This window comes from Trichosurus vulpecula, chromosome 2, assembly GCF_011100635.1.
Source record: "Trichosurus vulpecula isolate mTriVul1 chromosome 2, mTriVul1.pri, whole genome shotgun sequence".
Classification (NCBI taxonomy): domain Eukaryota; kingdom Metazoa; phylum Chordata; class Mammalia; order Diprotodontia; family Phalangeridae; genus Trichosurus; species Trichosurus vulpecula.
In genome coordinates this window covers 126,124,821-126,147,000 of record NC_050574.1, presented here as the reverse complement: position 1 = coordinate 126,147,000, position 22,180 = coordinate 126,124,821, and the positions used below count along the sequence as shown (strand labels likewise).

Genomic DNA, 22,180 nt, shown 5'->3' with positions numbered 1-22,180 from the left:
ATTTGTACAAAAATGTTTATAGAAGTTCAATTACGGAATGACTAAACAAGCTGTGGTATATGATTGTCATGTAGTATTACTGTGCTATAAGAAATGACAAGTAGGATGATTTTGGAAAAACCTGGAAAGTCTCACATGAACTGATGCAAAGTGAACAGAACCAGGAGGACACTGTGCACAGTAATAGCAAGGTTGTTTGATGAATTGTGAGTGACTTAGCTATTCTTAGCAATATAACGATCCAAGATAATTCCAAAGGGCTGATAATGAAAGAACTGATATCGCTTCAATACAGACTTAAGCATGCTATTTTCCACTATCCTTCTTTTATTCTCTTTCTTTTATTTGAGTCTGCTTGTACAAAATGACTAATATGGAAATGTTTTGCCCGATTGCATGTGTAAAAATTGTATCTGATTCCTTACCATCTCAAAGAGGGGAGAGGAGAGGGAGGGAGAGAGGGACAGATAGAATTTGGAACCCAAAACTTAAAAAAAAATGTTAAAACATTTTTTAACATGTAATTGGAGGGAAATAAAAATCTATATTATAAAAAAGGGGGAAATGAATGTTAAAAATTATCTTTTTTTTTTTTTTAAATGCAATTTATTTATTTAACATATTTGGTTTTCAGCATTGATTTCCACAACAGTTTGAATTACAAATTTTCTCCCCATTTCTGCCCTCCCCCCCCCCACTCCAAGATGGCGTATATTCTGGTTGCCCTGTTCCCCAGTCAGCCCTCCCCTCTATCACCCCCCTCCCCTCTCATCCCCTTTTCCCTTCCTTTCTTGTAGGGCAAGATAAATTTCTACGCCCCATTGCCTGTGTATCTTATTTTTTAGTTGCATACAAAAACTTTTTTTGTTTTTGAACATCTGATTTTAAAACTTTGGGTTCCAAATTCCCTTCCCTCTTCCCTTCCCACCTACCCTCCCTAAGAAGTTGAGCAATTCAACCTAGGCCACACATGTATTATTATGTATAACCCTTCCACAATACTCATGTTGTGAAAGGCTAACTACATTTTGCTCCTTCCCAACCCATCCCGCTTTATTGAATTTTCTCCCTTGACCCTGTCCCCTTTCCAAAGTGTTTGTTTTGATTACCTCCACCCCCATCTGCCCTCCACTCCATCAACTGCCTGCCTTTTATTATTTTTTTTTTATCTTCCTCCCTCTTCTTTCCTGTGGGGTAAGATACCCAACTGAGTATGTATGGTATTCCCCCTCAGGCCAAATCTGATGAGAGCAAGGTTCACTCATTCCCCCCTCACCTGCCCTCTCCCCTCCTCCCATAGAACTGCTTCCTCTTGCCACCTTTATGCGAGATAATCCACCCCATTCTGTCTCTCCCTATCTCCCTCTCTCAGTATGTTACTCTCTCATCTCTTAATTTCATTTTATTTCTTTTAGCTATCTTCCCTTCATCCTCAACTCACCCTGTGTCTGCTCTCTCTCTTTTACATATATATATATACACACATACATACACATACATACATATACACATAGATACATACATACATACACATTCACTTATATATATACATAAACATATATATATTCCTTCAACTACCCTAATACTGAGGTCTCATGAATCATACTCATCATCTTTCCATGTAGGAATGTAAACCAAACAGTTCAACTTTAGTAAGTCCCTTGCAATTTCCATTTCTTGATTACCTTTTCATGCTTCTCTTGATTCTTGTGTTTGAAAGTCAAATTTTCTATTCAGTTCTGGTCTTTTCACTGAGAAAGCTTGAAAGTCCTCTATTTTATTGAAAATCCATATTTTGCCTTGGAACATGATACTCAGTTTTGCTGGGTAGGTGATTCTAGGTTTTAATCCTAGCTCCATTGACCTCCGGAATATCGCATTCCAAGCCCTTCGATCTCTTAATGTAGAAGCTGCCAGATCTTGGATTATTCTGATTGGTTTTCCACAATACTCAAATTGTTTCTTTCTGGCTGCTTTCAATATTTTCTCCTTGATCTGGGAGCTCTGGAATTTGGCAACAATATTCCTAGGAGATTTCTTTTTAGGATCTATTTGCGGAGGCGATCGATGGATTCTTTCAATTTCTATTTTGCCCTGTGGCTCTAGAATATCAGGGCAGTTCTCCTTGATAATTTCCTGAAAGATGGTATCTAGGCTCTTTTTTTGATCATGGCTTTCAGGTAGTCCAATAATTTTTAAATTATCTCTCCTGGATCTATTTTCCAGGTCAGTGGTTTTTCCAAGGAGATATTTCACATTGTCTTCCATTTTTTCATTCCTCTGGTTCTGTTTTATAATATCCTGATTTCTCATAAAGTCACTAGCTTCCACTTGCTCCAATCTAATTTTTAAAGTAGTATTTTCTTCAGTGGTCTTTTGGACCTCCTTTTCCATTTGGCTAATTCTGCCTTTCAAGGAATTCTTCTCCTCATTGGCTTTTTGGAGCTCTTTTGCCATTTGAGTTAGTCTATTTTGTAAGGTGTTGTTTTCTTCAGTGTATTTTTCAGTATTTTTTTGGGTCTCCTTTAGCAAGTCATTGACTTGTTTTTCATGGTTTTCTCGCATCCTTCTTATTTCTCTTCCCAATTTTTCCTCTACTTCTCTAACTTGCTTTTCCAAATCCTTTTTGAGTTCTTCTATGGTCTGGGGCCAGTTCATGTTTTTCTTGGAGGCTTTGGTTGTAGGCTCTATGACTTTGTTGTCTTCTTTAGGCTGTATGTTTTGGTCTTCTTTGTCACCAAAGAAAGAATCCAAAGTCTGAGACTGAATCTGGGTGTTTTTTCGCTGCCTGGCCATATTCCCAACCAACTAACTTGACCCTTGAGTTTTTCAGTGGGGTATGACTGCTTGTAGATTACAGAGTTCTATGTTCTACGTTTGGGGGGGAGGTGCCAGCTCTGTCAGAGCCGCACTCCTCCTTCCCCAAGGACCCCCAGTCCAGACTGGGCTCAGATCTTTGGCAGGCTGTGCACCCCTGCTCTGATCCGCCACTTAATTCCTCCCACCAGGTGGGCCTGGAGCCGGAAGTAACAACAGCTGTAGCTGCCCCCGGGGCTGGAAGCCAAACCGCGAACTCCTTCCACTCCCGCAGCTTTTCCCACTAACCTTCTCCGCAGTCTTTGGTGTTTGCGGGTCGAGGGGTCTGGTAACTGCCGCAGCTCACATATTCAGGGCGCTAGGGCCCCCTCCGCCAGGCTTCTGGTCTGGATCGTCCACGCCGCTCAGGCTGGGCTCTGCTCCACTCCGTTCCCAGCTCCCAGCTCCCAGCTCCCAGCTCCCAGCTCCGTGTGGAATAGAGTTCACCCAGAGACCATCCGGGCTGTCCTGGGCTGGAGCCCTGCTTCCCTCTGCTGTTCTGTGGGTTCTGCCGTTCTAGAATTGGTTCAGAGCCATTTTATAGGTTTTTGGAGGGACTTGGGTACGGAGCTCACTCTAGTCCGTGCTTACCAGCAGCCATCTTGGCTCCGCCCCCCCTAAAAATTATCTTTACATGTAATTGGGAAAGTATTCTTTAAAATTTTTTTAAAAGAATAATTGTAAAATGTTCCCAACCACATGAAAGAATATTCCAAATGACTAATAAGAGGAATGCAAATCAAAACATTCTGGAGGTTTCACCTCACATTCTGTAAATTAGCAAAGATTAAAAATGGCAATTGTCTATGTTGGAGGGCCTGTGGAATGATAGGCACACTAATGTATTATTGGTGGGGTAGCAAATCAGTTCAGGTATTTTGGAAAGCAATTTGAAATTATGCAAACAAATTGATTGAAATGTCCATACTCTTTGAACCAGAGATTCCATTAGATGGGCTTGTACCTCAAGAAAGCCATTGATAAGAAGAGTGTTTCCATATACACCAAAATATTTATAGCAGCACTTTTGGTGATAGTGAAGACTTGGAAACAAAGTAGATGCCCATCAAATGGGGAGTGGCTAAAAAAAATAGTGGTGCCTGAATGTAATGGAATGTGACTGTGTCATAAGAGATTATGTGTATGATGACTACAGAGAAGCATGGAAATGTCTACATGAAGTACTGCAGAGTGAGTATGCAGAGCCAAGAAAATATACACAATAACTACAACAACCTAAATGAAAAGAATAACCATACACCAAAAAATTAAAAGTAAATGTAACAAAGTTATAAAGATCGAGTACAACTCAAGTAACGAGATGAGGGGCAGCTAGGTGGCACAATGGATAGAGCACCAGCCCTAGAGTCAGGAGGACCTGAGTTCAAATTTGACCTCAGAAACTTACTAGCAATTACCCTGCGCAATCACTTAACCCTGCTTGCTTCAGTTTCTTCAACTGTAAAATGAGTTGTAAAAGGAAGTAGGAAACCACTCTAGTATCCTTGCCAACAAAATCACAAAAGGGGACACCAAGAGTTGGACATGACTAATCAACTAAGAAGAAAAGAGAGGACACCCTTAACCCTTCCCTTTGCGGAAGTGCTCAGGTACATATTACACAAGTTTTTGGATTTTTTCAATGTATTAGTGAGTTGTGCTGACTTTTTTTCTCTCTCCTTTTTGTATTTAAAAAATACTATCTGTTAAATGGAATGGCTTTCTGGGAGGTTGAGGGAAAGGGACACTGGGGATAACTATGAAGATGTAAAAAAAGAAGACTGACAAAACCTTATTTTGAAAAAATCAAGCATGATTCAAATTAAATGATAAGAGAGGATATCCCCAACTCACCTCTTCTTAGAGGCAGGAGGCCCACATGTGTTGCACTTTGAAAATGTTTTCAGACTGTTCAAAGTTTTGATCAATTGTACTCATTTTTCCCTCTTTTTTGGAGGGGGGGGTGTCTAAAAAATACTGCTTGCTACATAGGATAGCTCTGTAGGAGGTGTCAGGGAGGGCATACTGGAAGGAACCAGGAAAATGTAAAAAAAAAAAAAAAACATCAATAAAGGCTTTAAAAATAAAATAGAGCACAGCTTCAGTTTACTGTCAGGCTGATCTAAAATTACCAAAAACATTAGACCATTAACCATTTGCAAAATCAAAGTTAATTTATGATCTCTATATAACCTCAGGTCAATACAGTACAATAAAAATCTGTCCCTGGCCCAATTATTCCTAATAGGCTAAATTCTATCAAAGTAGCAAAGAAAAAGCTTGTTGGGTAATGTGTGTGTGTGTGTGTGTGTGTGTGTTTGTGTGTGCTTGTGTGTGTGTTCATGTCCACAGCAATCAGAAACCACATTTTAAAAGCCTTAGTAATGACAAGACATTGACAAATATTATCACTGGGAAATTAAAGTATATTAAATTAAATATATTATATGTTAATGGGTTACCGACTGTATTTCACTTTTTAGTTAGACTTTCCCCTGTCTCCAGTCCCCCTTTTCACTACCACTTCATTATTGATAGTATGTTGATGTAAGAACACATTTTTGTCATGATTGTCATTTTCAGTTATTAGTAACCATGAGCCAAGAAAATTTGAAATATTTAATTTCCATGTATCAATCGCTGTATCCCTTAGTGAAGAACTATTAATAGCTAAGTGAATCATACATTTTGCTGATGAATACACTTTCTCTTTTGCTCAGTTTTCTTAGTACAAAGACCAAAGAACCCAGATATTCAGAAAAGCTGCTTTCATTCACTTCTTCAGAGCAGTAAACATTCTGCCAATCACCACCACATCGCTATGACTCTAATTAAACATATAAAGCAAGCAGCAAGTTTCAGGAGGCTTAAAATGACAAATCGAAAATAGCATATATATTACACATATTATATTAATATTACATACTATACATAAAACTCATTTTGATATGCTTTATACCAGGATTTAGTTCCTGGAAGTTTTACTGGCTAGATAGAACTCAAATGGGACCCTTAAAAGCCTTACAGTAAGGTGAACATCTTCATATCAGATATCAATGCACTACTTTAATAATCCCAAATCAAATCTGATTAGAGGGGAAGTAGGGAAGGAAGAAAAGGAAATAAGCATCTTTATAGTGTTACAATCCTTTCAAGGTAGGTACTATTACCCCATTTTACCATAGAGGAAACAGGCAAACAGAGGTTAAGTGACTTGTCCAAGGTTAAGGACGGATTTGAACTCAGGGCTTCCTGACTCTAGGCACAGCACTCTATCCATTGTGCTTCCGTACCATAGGACATAAATGGAATTCAAATAAAGTCCCAAAATTCAATGTAACATTTGTTAAGTGCATGTTTAAGTGAATAAACTAGAAAAGGCACTAGGCTTACATAAACCGTAACCAATTACTTCTTCTATTTACTAATTTGGGGGTTGCTGAGGGGAGTGTGATAGATCAATATTTTGAATTAGATATCTAAGTCAATCTAAACTCTTCCTAGGAAAATGCTTACTTAAAATGTTGAAAATTGCACTGCTGTCTATCCGTCTTTGGTTTCCCTAAAAACTAAAGGTTAGAAAAGTCACTCATCTCTTAGGGATTTCACACACACACACACGCACGCACGCACGCACGCACACACACATGCATGCACGCACGCACGCACTCACACAGGTTTCTGTAGTGTTAATGATTGCCCCCATCAGCTTCCTTGACACTCATAAAAATCAACCTGCTATGGACAGTTAGCATTCACAAACATATTATCTTCTCTTGTTTTAAAAGTTGGGGTGGGAGGCGGGGGAGGGGGGGTAGAAACCTTTTAAAACTACCATGGGACAGCAGATCAGAATGTATTGGAGATATTTGGGTAGGTTAAGTGCCCATTCTGACAAGACTTCTCTTTCGGAATGTTTGTGACATTTAACAGACAACCTGAAGTTTAAGGTGATGGTTTTAAAATAAAATTCTCTACTATGGATGACTTTGACACTTTTCACTCAATGGAGAATCAGCAGAACTTGTAGCATCTTATTTGGACCTGTCATCATGATCTGATTCCTTTAAAATGTTTTGTTTAATAGAGAATACATTGATCAGCCATAGAGCACACAACAAAACTAAACAGATGAAAAAGAAGTTAAACTGGGTTGATGGAAAACCTTAATCTAAGGAGCCTGCTCGGCTTGTCACCACCAATAAACCTTTAGTGATGGAAGCAAAATCTCTCATTAGAGCAACATCATTACATTGTGAACACAAGTGCTTCTGATTACTGGGAACCTAGCCTAACTTCATTAAGTAATTCCATTAAAGTTGGGTAGATATTTAATATCTACTTTGATTCTAGAGAAAGTGAGGCTGCAATGATGTCACATGCTAATAAAATACCTGTTACTTTTGTAAAGTTTTGAGCACATGAAAATAATATTCTTCCTATAAATTATATGTGAATTTGCCAGTCTCCTAATCAAGCAGGTTTTCAAGGCCTTGGAGGGCCACCTTTCAAAAAGAAAATCTATTATTTCTGGATCATTTCTGGATCAGTACAATAATGGAATATTTCAGTAGAATTCAGTAGAATAACAGAATCAAAGGCACATTTTAAATTTTATGTTGGATTTTATCAATGGAAATATCAGATTGAACCTGCATAATAAGCATGGAAAACAAGGATCCCAAATGCAGAGTTTCTATCTGGGTATATAGGGACACAAAATCTACATATTCAAAGTAGCTTAGCCCCACTTTCCCATGCCCACAACAGCAGCAACAATCACAGAATGTGTGCTATGCTAGGCATGATAATTCTGGTCTATCTTCGTTTTCCCAGAAAATCAGTTTTCCTAATCAGCCATCCCTGGGTCCCTGGATATCTGGTTGAGATTTTTAGTTTTTAGTTTGTTTCTTTTGTTTTGTTTTGAACCAAGGTCATGAATAAAATGCAGAGAAGATACAATATACCATTTTATATCATTTTTAATTTCAACCTAGACCCAGAGTCTGAATTAATGAGTAACTGGATGAAGATCCAGGCCCTGGGCTTCTTTGTTCTCTCTAACAGTTTGCTCAGGAAATACCCTTACCTCTGTCAACAAGGGCAGATTAGACTGACCTAAGGACATTCTTACCCCTGATAGTCATTAAAGGATGAGACTCTAACCCCAAGAGAGATTACCTTGCTTAATATTCTACAGATATATACTATGTTATGGAATGTAATGAGACACAGAGACGCTGGACTGTAGTTTCAACTGACTTTTGTCAACATCCTTTACAACTCTATTCAATTAAGGAAAATCCTCTTCTTGTATCATGGTTAAACATACATGGGGGTCATAAACATGAGGTAATACAGGCTTGCTAAGTCTGCTAAAATAACGTATATAAGTTTTCTCATTTCTTTGTTCAGACAGCCAGAGCTTGTGCTCTGACTCCTTGTATGTACAAGTAAGCTAGCTTAGCTATGCTTTAAGGGAAAATAATAAACAACATGGATTTTTCTATCACCTAGCTCTGTTGTTTCCTTCAACCAAATTTTCAGGTTTAACACAGAGTACTCATAAATGTTTAAACAAACCAGCTCTCTAGCGGAATAAATGTACTCATGACACACTTTTAAGTTTAATCTGAATTATTAACATTTTCTACACCACTTTCTTAAGTCTAGATGAGCAACAAACCAACAAGTCAAGGCCTTTTGGGGTGAGACTTGATTTCTGAGATGCAAAAATTCAACAATCAACTCCCTCAGGGCTTTTATGCTGGCTCCAAACCCCTCCCCACCTTCCTCTTAAGTGATTTGCCTACAGCTATGCAAGTAGTCTTCCAACCAGGAGCTAGGGTTTTAGTCAGGGCTGCAAATGAAGTCAAAATTCTACTTCCCCACAAGGTCAACAGAGCTAAGACAAGTGAGCATGATCTCCCTCAAACCCAGTCCAGTGCTCTTTCTACTGGTACCATGGACATAACTTAGAGAAATCATAGGGTGTTGGTAAAAATATTGTAGGTAAATAAATCCACCAAATTGAGGGACTGACTGTCCATCAATTGGAGAATGGCTGAACAAGTTGTACTATATGAATGCAATGGAATACTATTATGCTATAAAAAATGATGAGCAAGCAGATTTCAGAAAAAGCTAGACCTACGTGAACTGATGCTGAATGGAGTGAGCAGAACCAGAACATTGTACACAGTAACAGCAACATTGTGCAATGACTGACTTTGTCAGACTTAGCCCTTCTGAGCAATGCAATGATCCAAGACCATTCCAAAAGACTTGATAGAAAACCCACATCCAGAGAAAGAACTATGGAGTCTGAAAGCATGGGGAAAAAATTACATGAGGGACTTCTTGGGAGACAGGACTAGACATTACCAGATAAGGTTTGCAAAGATACCAGGAAACAGGATAATGATGTTCCCTACCATAACCCCAAACAGAATGGGAGGGATTGCTTTAGAAATGGCTAAAAGACCAACTTTTCTTGTAAGTTGAACCTTTCTGGGATTTGAATCATTCTTCACTATTTAACAAACTCTACCATATATATCTACTATGTATCAGGTTCTGTGCTATGCAAAACCAAAAAGGAATCCTTATCCTGGTGTGTGCTCAAGGGCACTGCCTCACTAGATATTAAAGGAAACCAAACTCATTTTATGTCCCCCCATCTCCTCCCCTAAAAGAATAAAACCATTTTTATTAAGTTCCTTCTTTCTCTACAGGACACTTCCATCCTTCCAGTTAGTCACATAGCCTTGAAATTTTAATGTTGTCCTATCTGTTGTCATCCACACACCCATGCAAATTGGTGGCCAAGTTTTTTTTTAATTTTTTTTTATTTTTAGTTTACAACATGCAGTTGTCTTTCAGTTCCAAATTCTCTCCCTCCTTCTCCCTCCCACCCCCCAAGATGGCATGTAATCCAATTCTACATACACCTTCACCTTAAACTCATTTACAGAATAGTCAAGTTGTAAAGAAGTATCACCAATGGAATGAATCATGAGAAAGAAGAAACAAAACCAAAAAAAGAGCAAATAGTTTGCCTCAATCTGCATGCAGACTCCATGATTCTTTCTCTGGATGTGCACAGCTTTTACCATCATGAGTCTTTTGGAGCTGTCTTAGAACCTTGCATTGATGAGAGGAGTCGAGTCTATCAAGTTAGTCTTTACAGATACCGTGTGTCTGTAATCATATGTAACGTTCTCCTGGTTCTGTTCCCCTCATTCAGCATCAGTTCATATGTCTTTCCAGGTTATAATGAAGTCCCACTGCACCTCGTTTCTCATAGCACAATAGTATTCCATTACATTCATGTACCACAACTTGTTAGCCATTCCCCAATTGATGGGCGTCCCCTTGATTTCCAATTCTTTGCCACCGCAAAAAGAGCTGCTAGAAATATTTTTGTAAATACTGGTCCATTTCCCACTAGTGTAATCTCTTGAAGATACAGCTTTAAAAGTGGTTTTGCTGGGTCAAAGGGTATGCACATTTATATAGTCTAGGGTATAGTTCCAAATTGCTCTCCAGAATGGCTGCATCAGTTCATAACTCCACCAACAATGTAACAATGTTCCAGTTTTCCCACATGCCCTCCACATTTGATTTTCCTGTTTTGTCACGTTAGCCAATCTAACAGAAGAGATGCGATACCTGAGTTGTTTTGTTTTGCATTTCTCTAACCAATAGATTTAGAGCATTTTTTCATATGACTGTAGATATCTTTAATTTCTTCCTCTGAAAACTGCCTGTTCATATCCTTGGATCATTTCTCAGTTGGGGAATGACTTGCATTCCTATAAATTTGGCCCAGTTCCCTACATATTTTAGATGAGGGCTTTATCAGAAACACTGGTTGTAAAGATTCTTTCCCAATTTCCTGCTTCCCTCATGTTTCAACAATCTGGCTAGCAGCTTCTGTGGGGGTGTAAGATCCACCCACAGCCAGCACCCAGAAAGCTGCCAACAGCACAGGTTCTTTTGATCTGCTTAACTAAGGCAAGCAAGGTGAAGGGGTTGACAAGCTTACTTTAATTCAGCATACAAATATCATTCCCTTAGTTCAGGGGAAGAGACCAGCACACTGAACTTCAGAGCAAATCACAAACAAATTACAAACATTAACAGACAGACCAAATACAGATTCATAGTTACCAACATCTAGGTTCAGCCCAGGAACTCAGAACAAGGGCTGGCCCAGAGTCACGCACGCCACCACTGCTGCGCGTAAGAGAGCTCCAAAGAACAGACAGCCAACCCCTGGTATTTAATATCTTTTTCAGCGTCAGGGGTAAGTCCCACATGCGACTCACCCACGTGACCTAGAATCGTCACAAAGAGGCGGACTTAAACCCACATGGTCTAAGAGCCTCTGCTCTCCTAGACATAAACTAGGCCCTCCCTGGAGTTAGCCCCACCTTGGGCCCCACCTTAGTTGCCAATCCACACCCACTAAGGTTTTACATCTAATAGGGGTTTGAGCCTGGGGCTTAGCACCTAGTAAGGCTCAATGAAATACACTAAATTACTCAAATGGAACAAAAGCCAAACTATTCGAGGGCACTTGTTGAACTAAGTGCAAAGGAGCCCATTTTGCCTACCAACACACCTCAATCTTTGTTTCATTGGCTTTGTACAAAAACTTTTTAATTTAACATAATCAAAATTTTGCATTTTGTAGCTCTCTCATCATGAATTCTTCCCTTCTCCATAAATCTGACAGGTAAATTCTTCCTTGCTGTCCCAAATTGCTCATAGTCTTTATTCCTAAATCATGAACCCATTTTGACTTTATTTTGGTATAGGGTGTAGGATATCGGTCTATGCCCAGTTTCTGCCATACTATTTTCCAGTTTTCCCAGCAGTTTTTGGGAAACAGTGAATTCTTAACCGAGAAGCTCGATTCTTTGGGTTTATCAAAGAGTAGATTGCTATGCTCATTGATTCCTTCTTGCGTACCTAACCTATTCCACTGTTTCTTAGCCAGTGCCAAGTAGTTTTGATGACTGCTGCTTTATAATACAGCTCAACATCTGGTAAGGCTCGGTGGTGGCCAAGTTTCAATTCTACTTCTTCAATTGGTATATAGTAACTTTTCATATGTAATCTTTTTCTGTTCTTTGTATATGAACATGAAATGTTTACATTTGTTGGTGCTCGTCAAGTTTACAATAAAAATTCAAAACTGATATTCCTAACAGATCTGACCATGTCTCCTTTTCCACTGAATAATTATCATAATATATATATTGTACAAGTTTATTTACTCTTTTACCTGGTCCCAACCATACCTTTCCAGTATTATACATTCCTCTTCGTGGGCTTGTTTCCTATCCACAGCACCCTTTCCCATCTCTATCCCTTTACTTAGAGCTGTCTCCCAATTTCAGTATACACACCCTCATCCATGGTGTCTCTCCCCTCAAAGAATGACCCTAGCTCAGGGACCATTTTGCTTTTATAATTCTCCCTCCCTAGCACAGTACTGTCACATCTTTGGTACTTAATAAATGCTTGTTGACTGTCTTCAAAGATGGATTTGAGTACCAGCTCCTATGGAAAGCCTTTCCCAGTCCTGTCTCTCACCACAATCCCAACTAATTAATTACTTCTTACCCTGGTATATGCTTTCTACTTATTCATATACTCAAATTGTTTACTTTGATAAAACCTACGATATCAGAGACAAACCATTTCACTTTTGCGATTGTACTCCTCCTCAATCAGCAGGAGATTGCAATAGTCCAGGCATGAGGTGAAGTTCTACACCAGGGTGGTAGCAATGTTAGAGGAGAAAAGTCTTGAGATGTCAGAAAGGTAAAATCCATAGGCTTTGGAAACATCAAATTGGATGGGGGTGAATGAAGAGTCAAGGATGACAAATAGATTGTAAGCCTAGATGACTGGGGAAAAGATGGTACTCTTGATAGTAATAGGAAAGTTAGGAAGAGCAGAGGGATTTGGAGATAAAATGGGAGTTGTTTTGGACATGTTTGAGTTTCATGCAGTTAGAGATGTCCAATAGGCAGTTGGAGAAGTGGTGTTGAGGTCGGCAGAAGGTTAAAGCAGGACAAATAGATCTGAGAAACATTTACATCCTGTATAATTGTGAGCTGATGGGATTATGAAGGGAATTAGAAAAGAAAAGGGGGACATCCAAGGCTATCAAGATGGACCTGGATGCCAATGCAGCAAAGGAAACCCAGATTGGTTCAGGAAGGGATTGGTAGAATCCAACCACACCTTTCTAGGACAGAAAGGGCGTACCCATTCTCACTTATCCTTATCTCAATCCTTTCTGAATAATCAAATGATAGCACTTAGACCTTGTGCTTTTGACTTAACTCACCTAAGGGGTAAATTGTACAATTTAGAGGAACTGAAAATAAAGTTTTAAAACCTGCTTTTACTCTATTGACTCCTAAGAGAGTTGTGAGCAAAGTACTTTGAAATCTCTGAAGCATTATAAAAATCAAAGCTCAATTAGATTATACCTGTATTTCCTCTCCACCTTTCCTCACAGCTCCCCCTTATAGCTTAGAAGCACTAAATAAGATTATGAAGTACATGTGGAAAAAAACCCAACTTTTATTAATATGTATTGTGACACTCAAAATAAACCTGTGGCACAACAGTCTATGGCCAGAGCTACTAGAAGGGTGGGATTCCAACAAAGCTTTCCCTTCATTCCATGTCCAACACCCATTTTCCATTGAAATATCCCATATTCTAGGATATGGAAATGTAAAAGGGGAAACAGGCAAGCTTTTACAGACATCATTTTATCCATACAGATAAGATTACAGATTATATTATAGTAGATAACATTTGTCAGAGAACAGCAGGCTTGAGGAGTAAACAAATCCAAGATCTCACAGTATTTAGTTTCCTTTTTTTTCTTTTTCTTTTTGTTGTTTTTTTTTTGAGAGAAGGCAGGGCAATTGGGGTTAAGTGACTAGCCCAAGGTCACATAGCTAGTAAATGTGCCACACATCTGAGGTCCTCCTGACTCCAGGGGCAGTGCTGTATTGACTGTGCTACCCAGTTGCCCAGTATTTAGTTTCTTAATTAACAAAAACAAAATTGACATTTGCCCTGCTAGAGTAGCACTCAGCTTTCAATTCTCTCCCCAACTAGGCCCCCTCCCTTTTGTATATTATGTAAGATTATAAAAAGTGCAATACAGTTCCAGGATCACCCTGAAATATCTTTACTTGGTTTGCCCAGGCCTCTGACCTAATGCCATTCCATTGAGGGGGAAGGAGAGAAGTCACTATGTGAGTACTCCCTTTCAATCGGCAAACAGTAACAGGTAGAGATGGGATAGTCTTCCTCCTCTTCAGGATAGCCATCCATGTTCAATTGTGTAATAGACAAGTCCCTCCCATTCATGTAGTGGAGACTTCCAGAGGTATAAATAGCATACATCCGACCTGAGGAAATATCTGCAAACGTAAAAGTCCTCTTTCTGTCATCATCAGGTAATTCGTATGGATAGCGACATTGCAACAGTCGAGATTCTGCAGACAGAATAAAGTGGTCATCAGTGCAAGGAAAGGTACTTCAGTGTGCTGAGGTGTCAAGCAGAGATGGGTTGGGCTCTACTGCTTTATTCTTGGTACCCCATGAATTATGGGATGGATGTACAGAGCAAAACAGTCAATAAAGAATATTGTCTCAGGTAGGAAGGGGCTGGGCAGCTCAGTGGATACAGCACTGGCCCTGGAGTCAAGGACCCGAGTTTGAATCTGGCCTCACTTACCAGCTGTGACTTTGGACAAGTCACTTAACCCTGTAAAATGAGCTGCAGAAGGAAATGGCAAAACCACTCCAGTATCCATTATAAAAACCCCAAATGGGGTCATAAAGAGCTGGGACACAACTGAAGAGGAAGGAGCTACTGATTGAGGTTTCCAGCCCCTATTATCCACCATCTGCTAAGGTTAGACAGGTCATTTACTGCCAAACTTCAGGCAAGAAAAATCCCATCTTCCTTCACAATATAAAATGTCAGATTTTTATGTCCCCCTGAGCCAAGAAACCCCTAGAGTTGATCTTTACCTTGAAATTTCCTCAGAAATTCTCTTAAAACCATGCAATAAGAACTGCTCAGTTTTGGTGTGAAAGGTTTTGGCGTTTGAAGTAGCAGTGACTCACTCCTAGGGGAGGAGAGATACTCAGTTACCGTACCATAGCCTCTGTGCTCCCATTGCACCTCCTTATCCTGCTTTAGACACAGCTATTACCCTTGCCCCCACCATCCTTGGTATTCTATTTATCATTTTCTTTCAGAATGTAACTTACTCATTCAGTGTGTCTTCTGCATCCTAGGAGAGAGAAAAGGAAAGGTCAAAGACTGGTAGGTTTCCAAGGCATAATTCTGAGATATCACCCTCCTAAAAAAGGGAAGCCAAAGAACTCTACCCCCTGGCATTCCTTCACTGAGATTTTATGTTAAACATCACCTTACTGATCATAATTTGTTAAACCCAAATTGGAAAATGCTGAAATAGGAACAAACTCAGAACACTTAGATAGAAATGGTTCATTTGAAAGTCCTTAGTTAATGTCAGTGCTAAACTATCAGAAAAGCACCTCCCAGATTTCTCTTCCATACTCAGGCCAGGTGAGCACCACAATACAGTAAAACGTTTAAGTATTCTTTAGTTTTGTAAATAAGATTTTTTAAAAAGACAGCTTGCAAACTATTTTAAGTCTTATGTGAAAGGATTTTCATTAACCCCATCTTCATAATAACCTGGAAACCACCAATGCTTTTCATTCCAGGGGATGCCTACATAAGTTTGTATAAAGGATCCAAGCTGGAGAGGTAAGCTTCCAAAGACTCAACTGGAAGTATCTGAAACAGAATTGCTACCTTCAGGCCAGAAACTGCCTAAAGGCAGACCCTAAGGCCAAAGGAGTAACTCCTCTTCCTCCCTTCTAAGAAGGGTTTTAATCAACATAAAAGACTTAATGGCATAAGTAAGTATACCTTTGGGGCAAAAATAAGGAATTGTGTTCCATCCAGGTCTAGGAATAAAAGGGAGGAAAAAGCTCACCATAATTCCTTTGCTCAAGGAAATTAAATTCTACTAGGCACAAGCACACATAATATATAAAACGTGAAGTAAAAAACATGAACGTCTGGGGTTTGGAGAAGGGCAGGAAGACAAAACATTGTCTTGTAGCAGATGACCCCTTGGGTAGAAAAGCTATTTCCTAGGAAAAACAACTGATCTTTAATAAGAGGCAGCTAATGGTGTACTCACTAGGCCTGGAGTCGGGAAGAACTGAGTCCAAATTAGTCCTTAAACATTTACTAACTAGTATTGTAGTACTGGAAAAATCAGGAAACCCCTGAGAAACCCCAGTTTGCATGCTAAGGAATGGACTTAGACTTTCTGGCATTTAGCAGATATCCCTGAGGCTCCGTGACTCCAAGGAATGTCAATAAGATTATCCCACTTAACGATAACCTGTCAGAATCTTTTGATCAGTCAGGACCTTTGCTCCTGTTCCCCCCACCCTGTGACTTGGCCTGTAGGTTCCAGGAGATAATTAACCACTGTACCCCGTATGTCCTATATTAACCACACCTTCACCCCAACACGGGGCCATTTGATCTGGGTAGCATACCCCTAATGGCCACCGGCTAACAAATTCTCCATTTAAAACTTATACTATGTGGCGTGTCTCACTCGCTTCTGGTACAACAACAGTATGGCCTTGAGCAAGTCACTTTAACTTTTCTGCCCCAGTTTCCTCAACTGTAAAATAGAATAGCAATCTCTACTTCTCAGCATTGTTTTGGGGTGGGGGAATGGGTCAACAAACCTTAAAATGGTAATATAAATGTTAGCTATTTAAGGGAGCTAGAGGGAGGGGAAAAGTCAAAATCAAGAAGTAGCAGGAAATACAGAAAGTTCCACTGGCCTCCTTGCCTCCCTTCTGCTTCTCCAAGAAGATTTAGAGAATGTCCCAGATTTAACTGTGATCAGGAAATTTCCTAAAAAAATCAATGAGTCATTTCCCCCCATTTTTCCATGCCCAGGTTGGCACGAGGAGATGGGATTTGTCTCTGCACACTGGGGCATTCTCTAACCAGTCCTTGGTCAGAGTTCAAAGTCTGAAAAGGGGTGGGGGGAGGGGAAGAGAGGGATCCCATTCTAGCAGCACCTGAGTCCTAAGCATGAGAAGGGAAAGGGTGTGGTCATCATTTTATCTTGAGAGAAGATGAGCCTTCCAATTTGGATGTGAATTTGACAAATCCCTTGTGCCATCTAAGTAGAGATACCTGGAAGGCAGTTGGTGACAGGGAACTGACAAGTGTAGGAATACTAGATGGATAGATTCGAGGCAATAAAACACCCTTGTCATAGATCTGCAGTAATTTTCACCACTGCCTAGGGCCCAAGAGACTGTCCTCACCTGCAGAAGGGCTGTGTCTGGCATCTGAGACTTCTCTTTCAATGTTGTGGCCATTTCCCTCAGGTCGTTCCTGTGCTGGGACAGCTGAAGGTGGCTCATCCTCTTCTTCTCTCTGTTGCAGATTTCCTGCTCGGCCTCCTGTTCCTTCAGCCACTGGAACATTTTATTCTCTTCCTCATCCAGTTCCACAAGACTGTGGACCTCCTCTTCTTCGTCACTCAGGAAGTCACTTATTTCTTGAAATTTTTCCTCAAATGTTTCTCTCGACATTTCCACTTGTTCCTACAGTGACACATAACTCAGACTAATTATAAAGACAGCAACAGCCACCTCTAATCAATCAACTTCCCCTGCAAAGTTTATTAGAAACACTGGACTAAGCAGGATTTAGGAAACCTGAATTTGAGTCCATGCCCTTTTATTAGCAAACTGGGTGACCTGGGGAATGTTATCTAACCTTTCTGGCCTCAGATTTTTATTTTAAAAAAAATCATTTTAATCTTTGCTTGATACTTTAAAATAAAGTTCCAAATTCTCTCCCTCCTACTGAGAAGGAGTCCGATGCCCATTATACATGTGATGTCATGCACACTTACACAGTAGACATGTTGCCAAAGTCACAAAAAATATATACACTTCAGTGTGTACTCAGTACATCAGTTCTCTCTGTAGTTGGAGAGCATTTTCCATCCTAAATCTTTCAGAACTGTCTTAGATCATTGTATTGATCACAGTAGCTAAATCTTACACATTTGATCACCATACAATGTGGTTCTTACTGTGTGCAATGATATTCTCCTGGTTCTGCTTGCTTCCTTTTGTGTTAGTTCATGTAAATCTTCCTAGGTTGTTCTGAAATCATCCCCATCACCATTTCTTAGAGGGCAACAGCATTGCATTTGTCATGTTAGCCAATCTGATAGGGGTGACACGGTATCTGAGTTTTCATTTTCATTCAGGACATTTCATCTAGATAGATAGCTTTGATTTTTGTCTGACAACTCCCGTTCATATCTTTTGACCATTTCATCAACTGGAGAATGGCTCTCCTTCACCCCCTAATTGTCTTTGATTAAAGGAACACGAAAAGCAACATGGAAAGAATAATTGCTAAGTACAGGGCCAATTTTTAGATAAAACATGTGTTGAGATACACGAATGTGAGAAAACTCCTTGCATCAATCTTTAGATCTGAGTTTCTGGTCAGCATAACCCAGCTCCTTAGTTAAGGGTCTCTTAGCAACAGGTAGAAGTGGTCCGGTTTCCTAGCCATGCAGATTCAAAAACTCTATTAAGGTTCTTTCTCAATTCCCATAATTGAATTATACTTTTCTCACAAGGCAATAGTTGGAACTAGATCCATAACTGAATGGAAAGAGAACCTCATTGATAAAGGGTAAAGGATAGGAACAGGTAGCTCTCAAAGGAAGAAATCAAAGATATATCTATATACGAAAATTAGTAGGACTTGAGCATGTTACAAGGACTTCCTTTTTCCTTTTATGGTTGGAGGGTGGCCTCTTAATTGGCTTGGCAGTTCCTGCCTAAATCCTCCATTTAAAGATCAGTTCAACTACCACCCCCTTTTTCAGGTTCCTTTGTTGTCCATTCAGTCACCAAAGTGGTTTCCCTAAAGGGCAGATCCAACCATGGCACTCCCTTATTCAATAAACTCTAGTGGCTCCCATCACCTTCCAAGATCAAAGAAAATTTGGCATCCAAAAGCCCTTATGCCTAAAATGCCTAAAAATTCCTTCATGTAAATGAAAAAAAATTTAAAGAGATGGTTGCTGATTAACAAGGGGATTTGAGATCATGAAAACAAGTCATGGCAGACACTAATCTTATTTCTTATTTGACCATTACTAAGCAAGTATATTAGGATAATGTAAAAATAGAGGGCTTGCTGGGCCTGAAGTCAGGAAGATCCAGTTCAGATCACTCCTGAGACACTTACTAGTTGTGGGACCTCTTACCTTTGCTAAGAGAACCCTGTGGACAACAAGGATAGAAAATGAAATATAATATAATAATATATTATATATTATATATATTATATATTACTAATATATAATATATATTGTAATATAAAATATTTTTTTACTCATATAGGGAAGTAACCTTGATAAAAAATAAGAGCCATTCCCCAATTTATAAATGATTAAAATATTATGAGAAATCAAATCCAGGCATAAGAAAAAATGTTCTAATGAATTGTTAGAGTAATAAATTGGTTCAGCATTTCTGCAGAATAATTTGGAACTAGGCCCAAAGGGCTATAAAAACTGTATGTACCCTTTAATCCAACAATACCACTTTTGTTCTTCAGTTGTTTCCAGTCCTTTGTGACCCTTTTTGGGGTTTTCTTGGAGTAGTTATGGAGTGGTTTGCCATTTCCTTCTCCACTGAATCCAGCAGATCCATTTTGTCAGGCAATCAGACATTAAGTGACTTACCCAGGGTCACACAGCTAGGAAGTATCTCTAGGTTGGATCTGAACTCAGGTCCAGTGCTCTATCCACTAGGCTTCCTCCTAGTTCTGTATCCCAAAGAGATACAAGACAAGGAAAAGGACCTATATATACAAAAAATGTTTATAGCAGCTCTTTGTGGTGGCAAAGAATTGGAAATCAAGGAGATACTCATCAATTGGGGGATGGATGGTGATGGAGTACTACTTACTGTGCTAAAAGAAATGATGAAGGGGGTGGTTACAGAAAAAAACATGGCAAGACCTATATGAACTGATGCAAAGTGAAGCAAAGACAGGACAGAGATCATTGTGCAGTGTAACAGCAATGTTGCAATGATGATCAATTGTGAAAGACACTTTGCTACTCTCATTGATACAATGATCTAAGACAATTCCAAAGGATTAGATGAAAAAATGCTATCCACCTCCAGGGAGAGGCCTGATGTACTGGAGTGCAATTGTCTGACCAAGGGTAGAACAAGGAGCAAGGTACAGGGGAAGTTACAAATAATTCAGACTTAAAGTCAAGCAAAACTTCCTAACGTTCAGAGCTGTCCCCAAAGTGGAATAATGGGCTGCCTTGAGAGGTAGGTGGACGTTTGCCCTTCCTTGGAGTTCTTCAGCAGAGAGTACATGACCCTTTGTCAAAGTATATCATAGTTGGGATTATTTTCATTTACAAGTTGGTTAGATGGATATTTTAAATCCCTTGCAATTCTCAAACCCTAAGATTCTAACTTTGACTCCTGCTATAGCTTTGCTCACCCTCTGAAGGGTAGAAAGAAGCGTCTGAGGGAGGGTCAGATGTCCAGCTTCAGTTTGAGAGAAAGCTTAGCACAGAGTCACTTACCCCTTTTGTATCCTAGAACTTTGAAAATGATGACACTACCTAGTCACATAAGTAAAGGATATAAAGTACAAGCTGTTATGGGGAAGACAGAACCAGACACACTTACTGTCCACACAACAGCCCACGTCCGAGGTATCTTCTTCTCCTCAAGCATTATCTTCTGAATATCTTGTAAATTTCCATTCACAGCTTTCAGATTCTCCTGTAGCTTTTTCTGCAAAAGAAACATGAGAGCTCTAGTAAGGGGCAAGGGCTGAGAAATTCAGGAGGCCTCGGGAGGTTAACACCATTTGGGTTGGAGGGGCCTCATCCTCAGCTGTGATAGTTAGGAATGGCTCAGAGATACAGAAGCTAACCTGGGAGTGGGAAGGGAGTAGGTGGAAAGAGGCACTATCAGGCCATGAACTTCCCGGGGAACTGTCATTACCCCCATGGTTACTCATCTCATAGTGTTGCCAATTCCAGCACCCCAGTGACTCACCCTATAGAGCTTAGCAGCCTCTTCTATGGGTTGGATGGTGTGATCCTCATGTTTCTGGGATTGTGAACAGGATGCACAGAGTAGGCTTTGATCATACATACAGAACAACTTCTTATTCTCCTGGTGTTTGTCACACTTGCCCGGTCCTTCAGGCCTCTGTTGAGATTGTTGGGGGGTAACAGAAGGTTTCCTTTTCTTCGGGAGTTTTCCCCTTCTCCTTAAAATGGCATGAAAAGTTGACTGGGAGATTTCCATGCACCTGTGGCAGGAGAGGGGCATGGAAGCTTCGCTGAGACAAGATTGGCAAAAACAGTGTCCACAATTGGCAACCACAGGGTCTGTGAGCTGGTTCTGACAAACGCTGCAGGTGAGCACATTCTGGCCACCTTCAATGATGTCTTTAGAAGCCATGATCCTGAGTAAGAAAGAGACAAGAGTGGAACTGGTTAAGGATGTTTTTCTCAGACCTCAGCTGTCATTCCTCCAGCAAAATAGCTGATTAAGAATAAAGGTAATTCCTCCTCCCAGTCCCACAGCTGAGAAGGATTCCTATCAAGGGCAGCCATCACAATCAGCTTTGAGGACTATTAATAAAAAAAACCTGACTAGCCAGGAAGAAAATGGGGAGAAAGGCCAGGTGAGAACTTGGAGTAGTGATTTTGGGAGGCTTGACCCAAGTATGGTAGAGCAAAATTCTTGAATATTTCTCATCTTTTCTCTCGTTTCAGCACAACTATAGATTTTGTACAATCTATGGAAAACAACTATTTCAATCACAAGAACTGAAAGTTTTAACAGGGAAAAATAAGTTTTTCCTTCAACTTATTTATCTTCTGCAAATTCCCCTAAGATCCAGTGATAAGATCAACATCTACCAGAGTTTTCCCTTTTCCCCCTTACCCCCCTCCCATGAGTTAGGCTATAGACAACTTCCGGTAGCTTCTTGACATAGCAACAAGGTGTTTCCACAATCCAGCTAGCAGCTTCTGTGGGGGCATAAGATCCACCCACAGCCAGCACCCAGAAAGCTGCCAAAGCACAGGTTCTTTTGATCTGCTTTAATAATGAAAGC

General features: G+C 39.9%; 1 protein-coding gene and 1 non-coding gene across 2 annotated transcripts; both read right to left on the bottom strand.

Moving 5' to 3' along the window:
• Positions 1-5,604: 5,604 nt before the first annotated feature.
• LOC118840561 lies at positions 5,605-5,675 on the bottom strand. The gene has a single exon (XR_005009738.1). It is a non-coding gene; the product is annotated as a small nucleolar RNA Z40 (small nucleolar RNA).
• An 8,434-nt stretch (positions 5,676-14,109) lies between these two features.
• LOC118837384 (tripartite motif-containing protein 43-like) lies at positions 14,110-21,519 on the bottom strand. Its single transcript, XM_036744238.1, has 6 exons — positions 21,109-21,519; positions 20,734-20,841; positions 17,305-17,586; positions 15,178-15,200; positions 14,935-15,032; positions 14,110-14,393 (listed from the first exon to the last, which is right to left on the bottom strand). Exons 1-6 carry the CDS (start codon positions 21,517-21,519, stop codon positions 14,110-14,112), a joined length of 1,206 nt encoding a protein of 401 aa, XP_036600133.1.
• Between the last annotated feature and the right edge of the window lie 661 nt (positions 21,520-22,180).

What these genes read in the sequence shown, in the direction of transcription:
- LOC118837384 (XM_036744238.1), bottom strand. Translation starts at nt 21,519, where the DNA reads ATGGCTTCTAAAGACATCATTGAAGGTGGCCAGAATGTGCTCACCTGC. An exon ending in AGGCTGCTAAGCTCTATAGG is followed by an intron (nt 20,842 to 21,108) that starts GTGAGTCACTGG and finishes TTTCTTTTGCAG; the next exon opens with AAAAAGCTACAGGAGAATCT. An exon ending in ATTTCTGAGGAAATTTCAAG is followed by an intron (nt 14,394 to 14,934) that starts GTAAAGATCAAC and finishes TTCTGTCTGCAG; the next exon opens with AATCTCGACTGTTGCAATGT.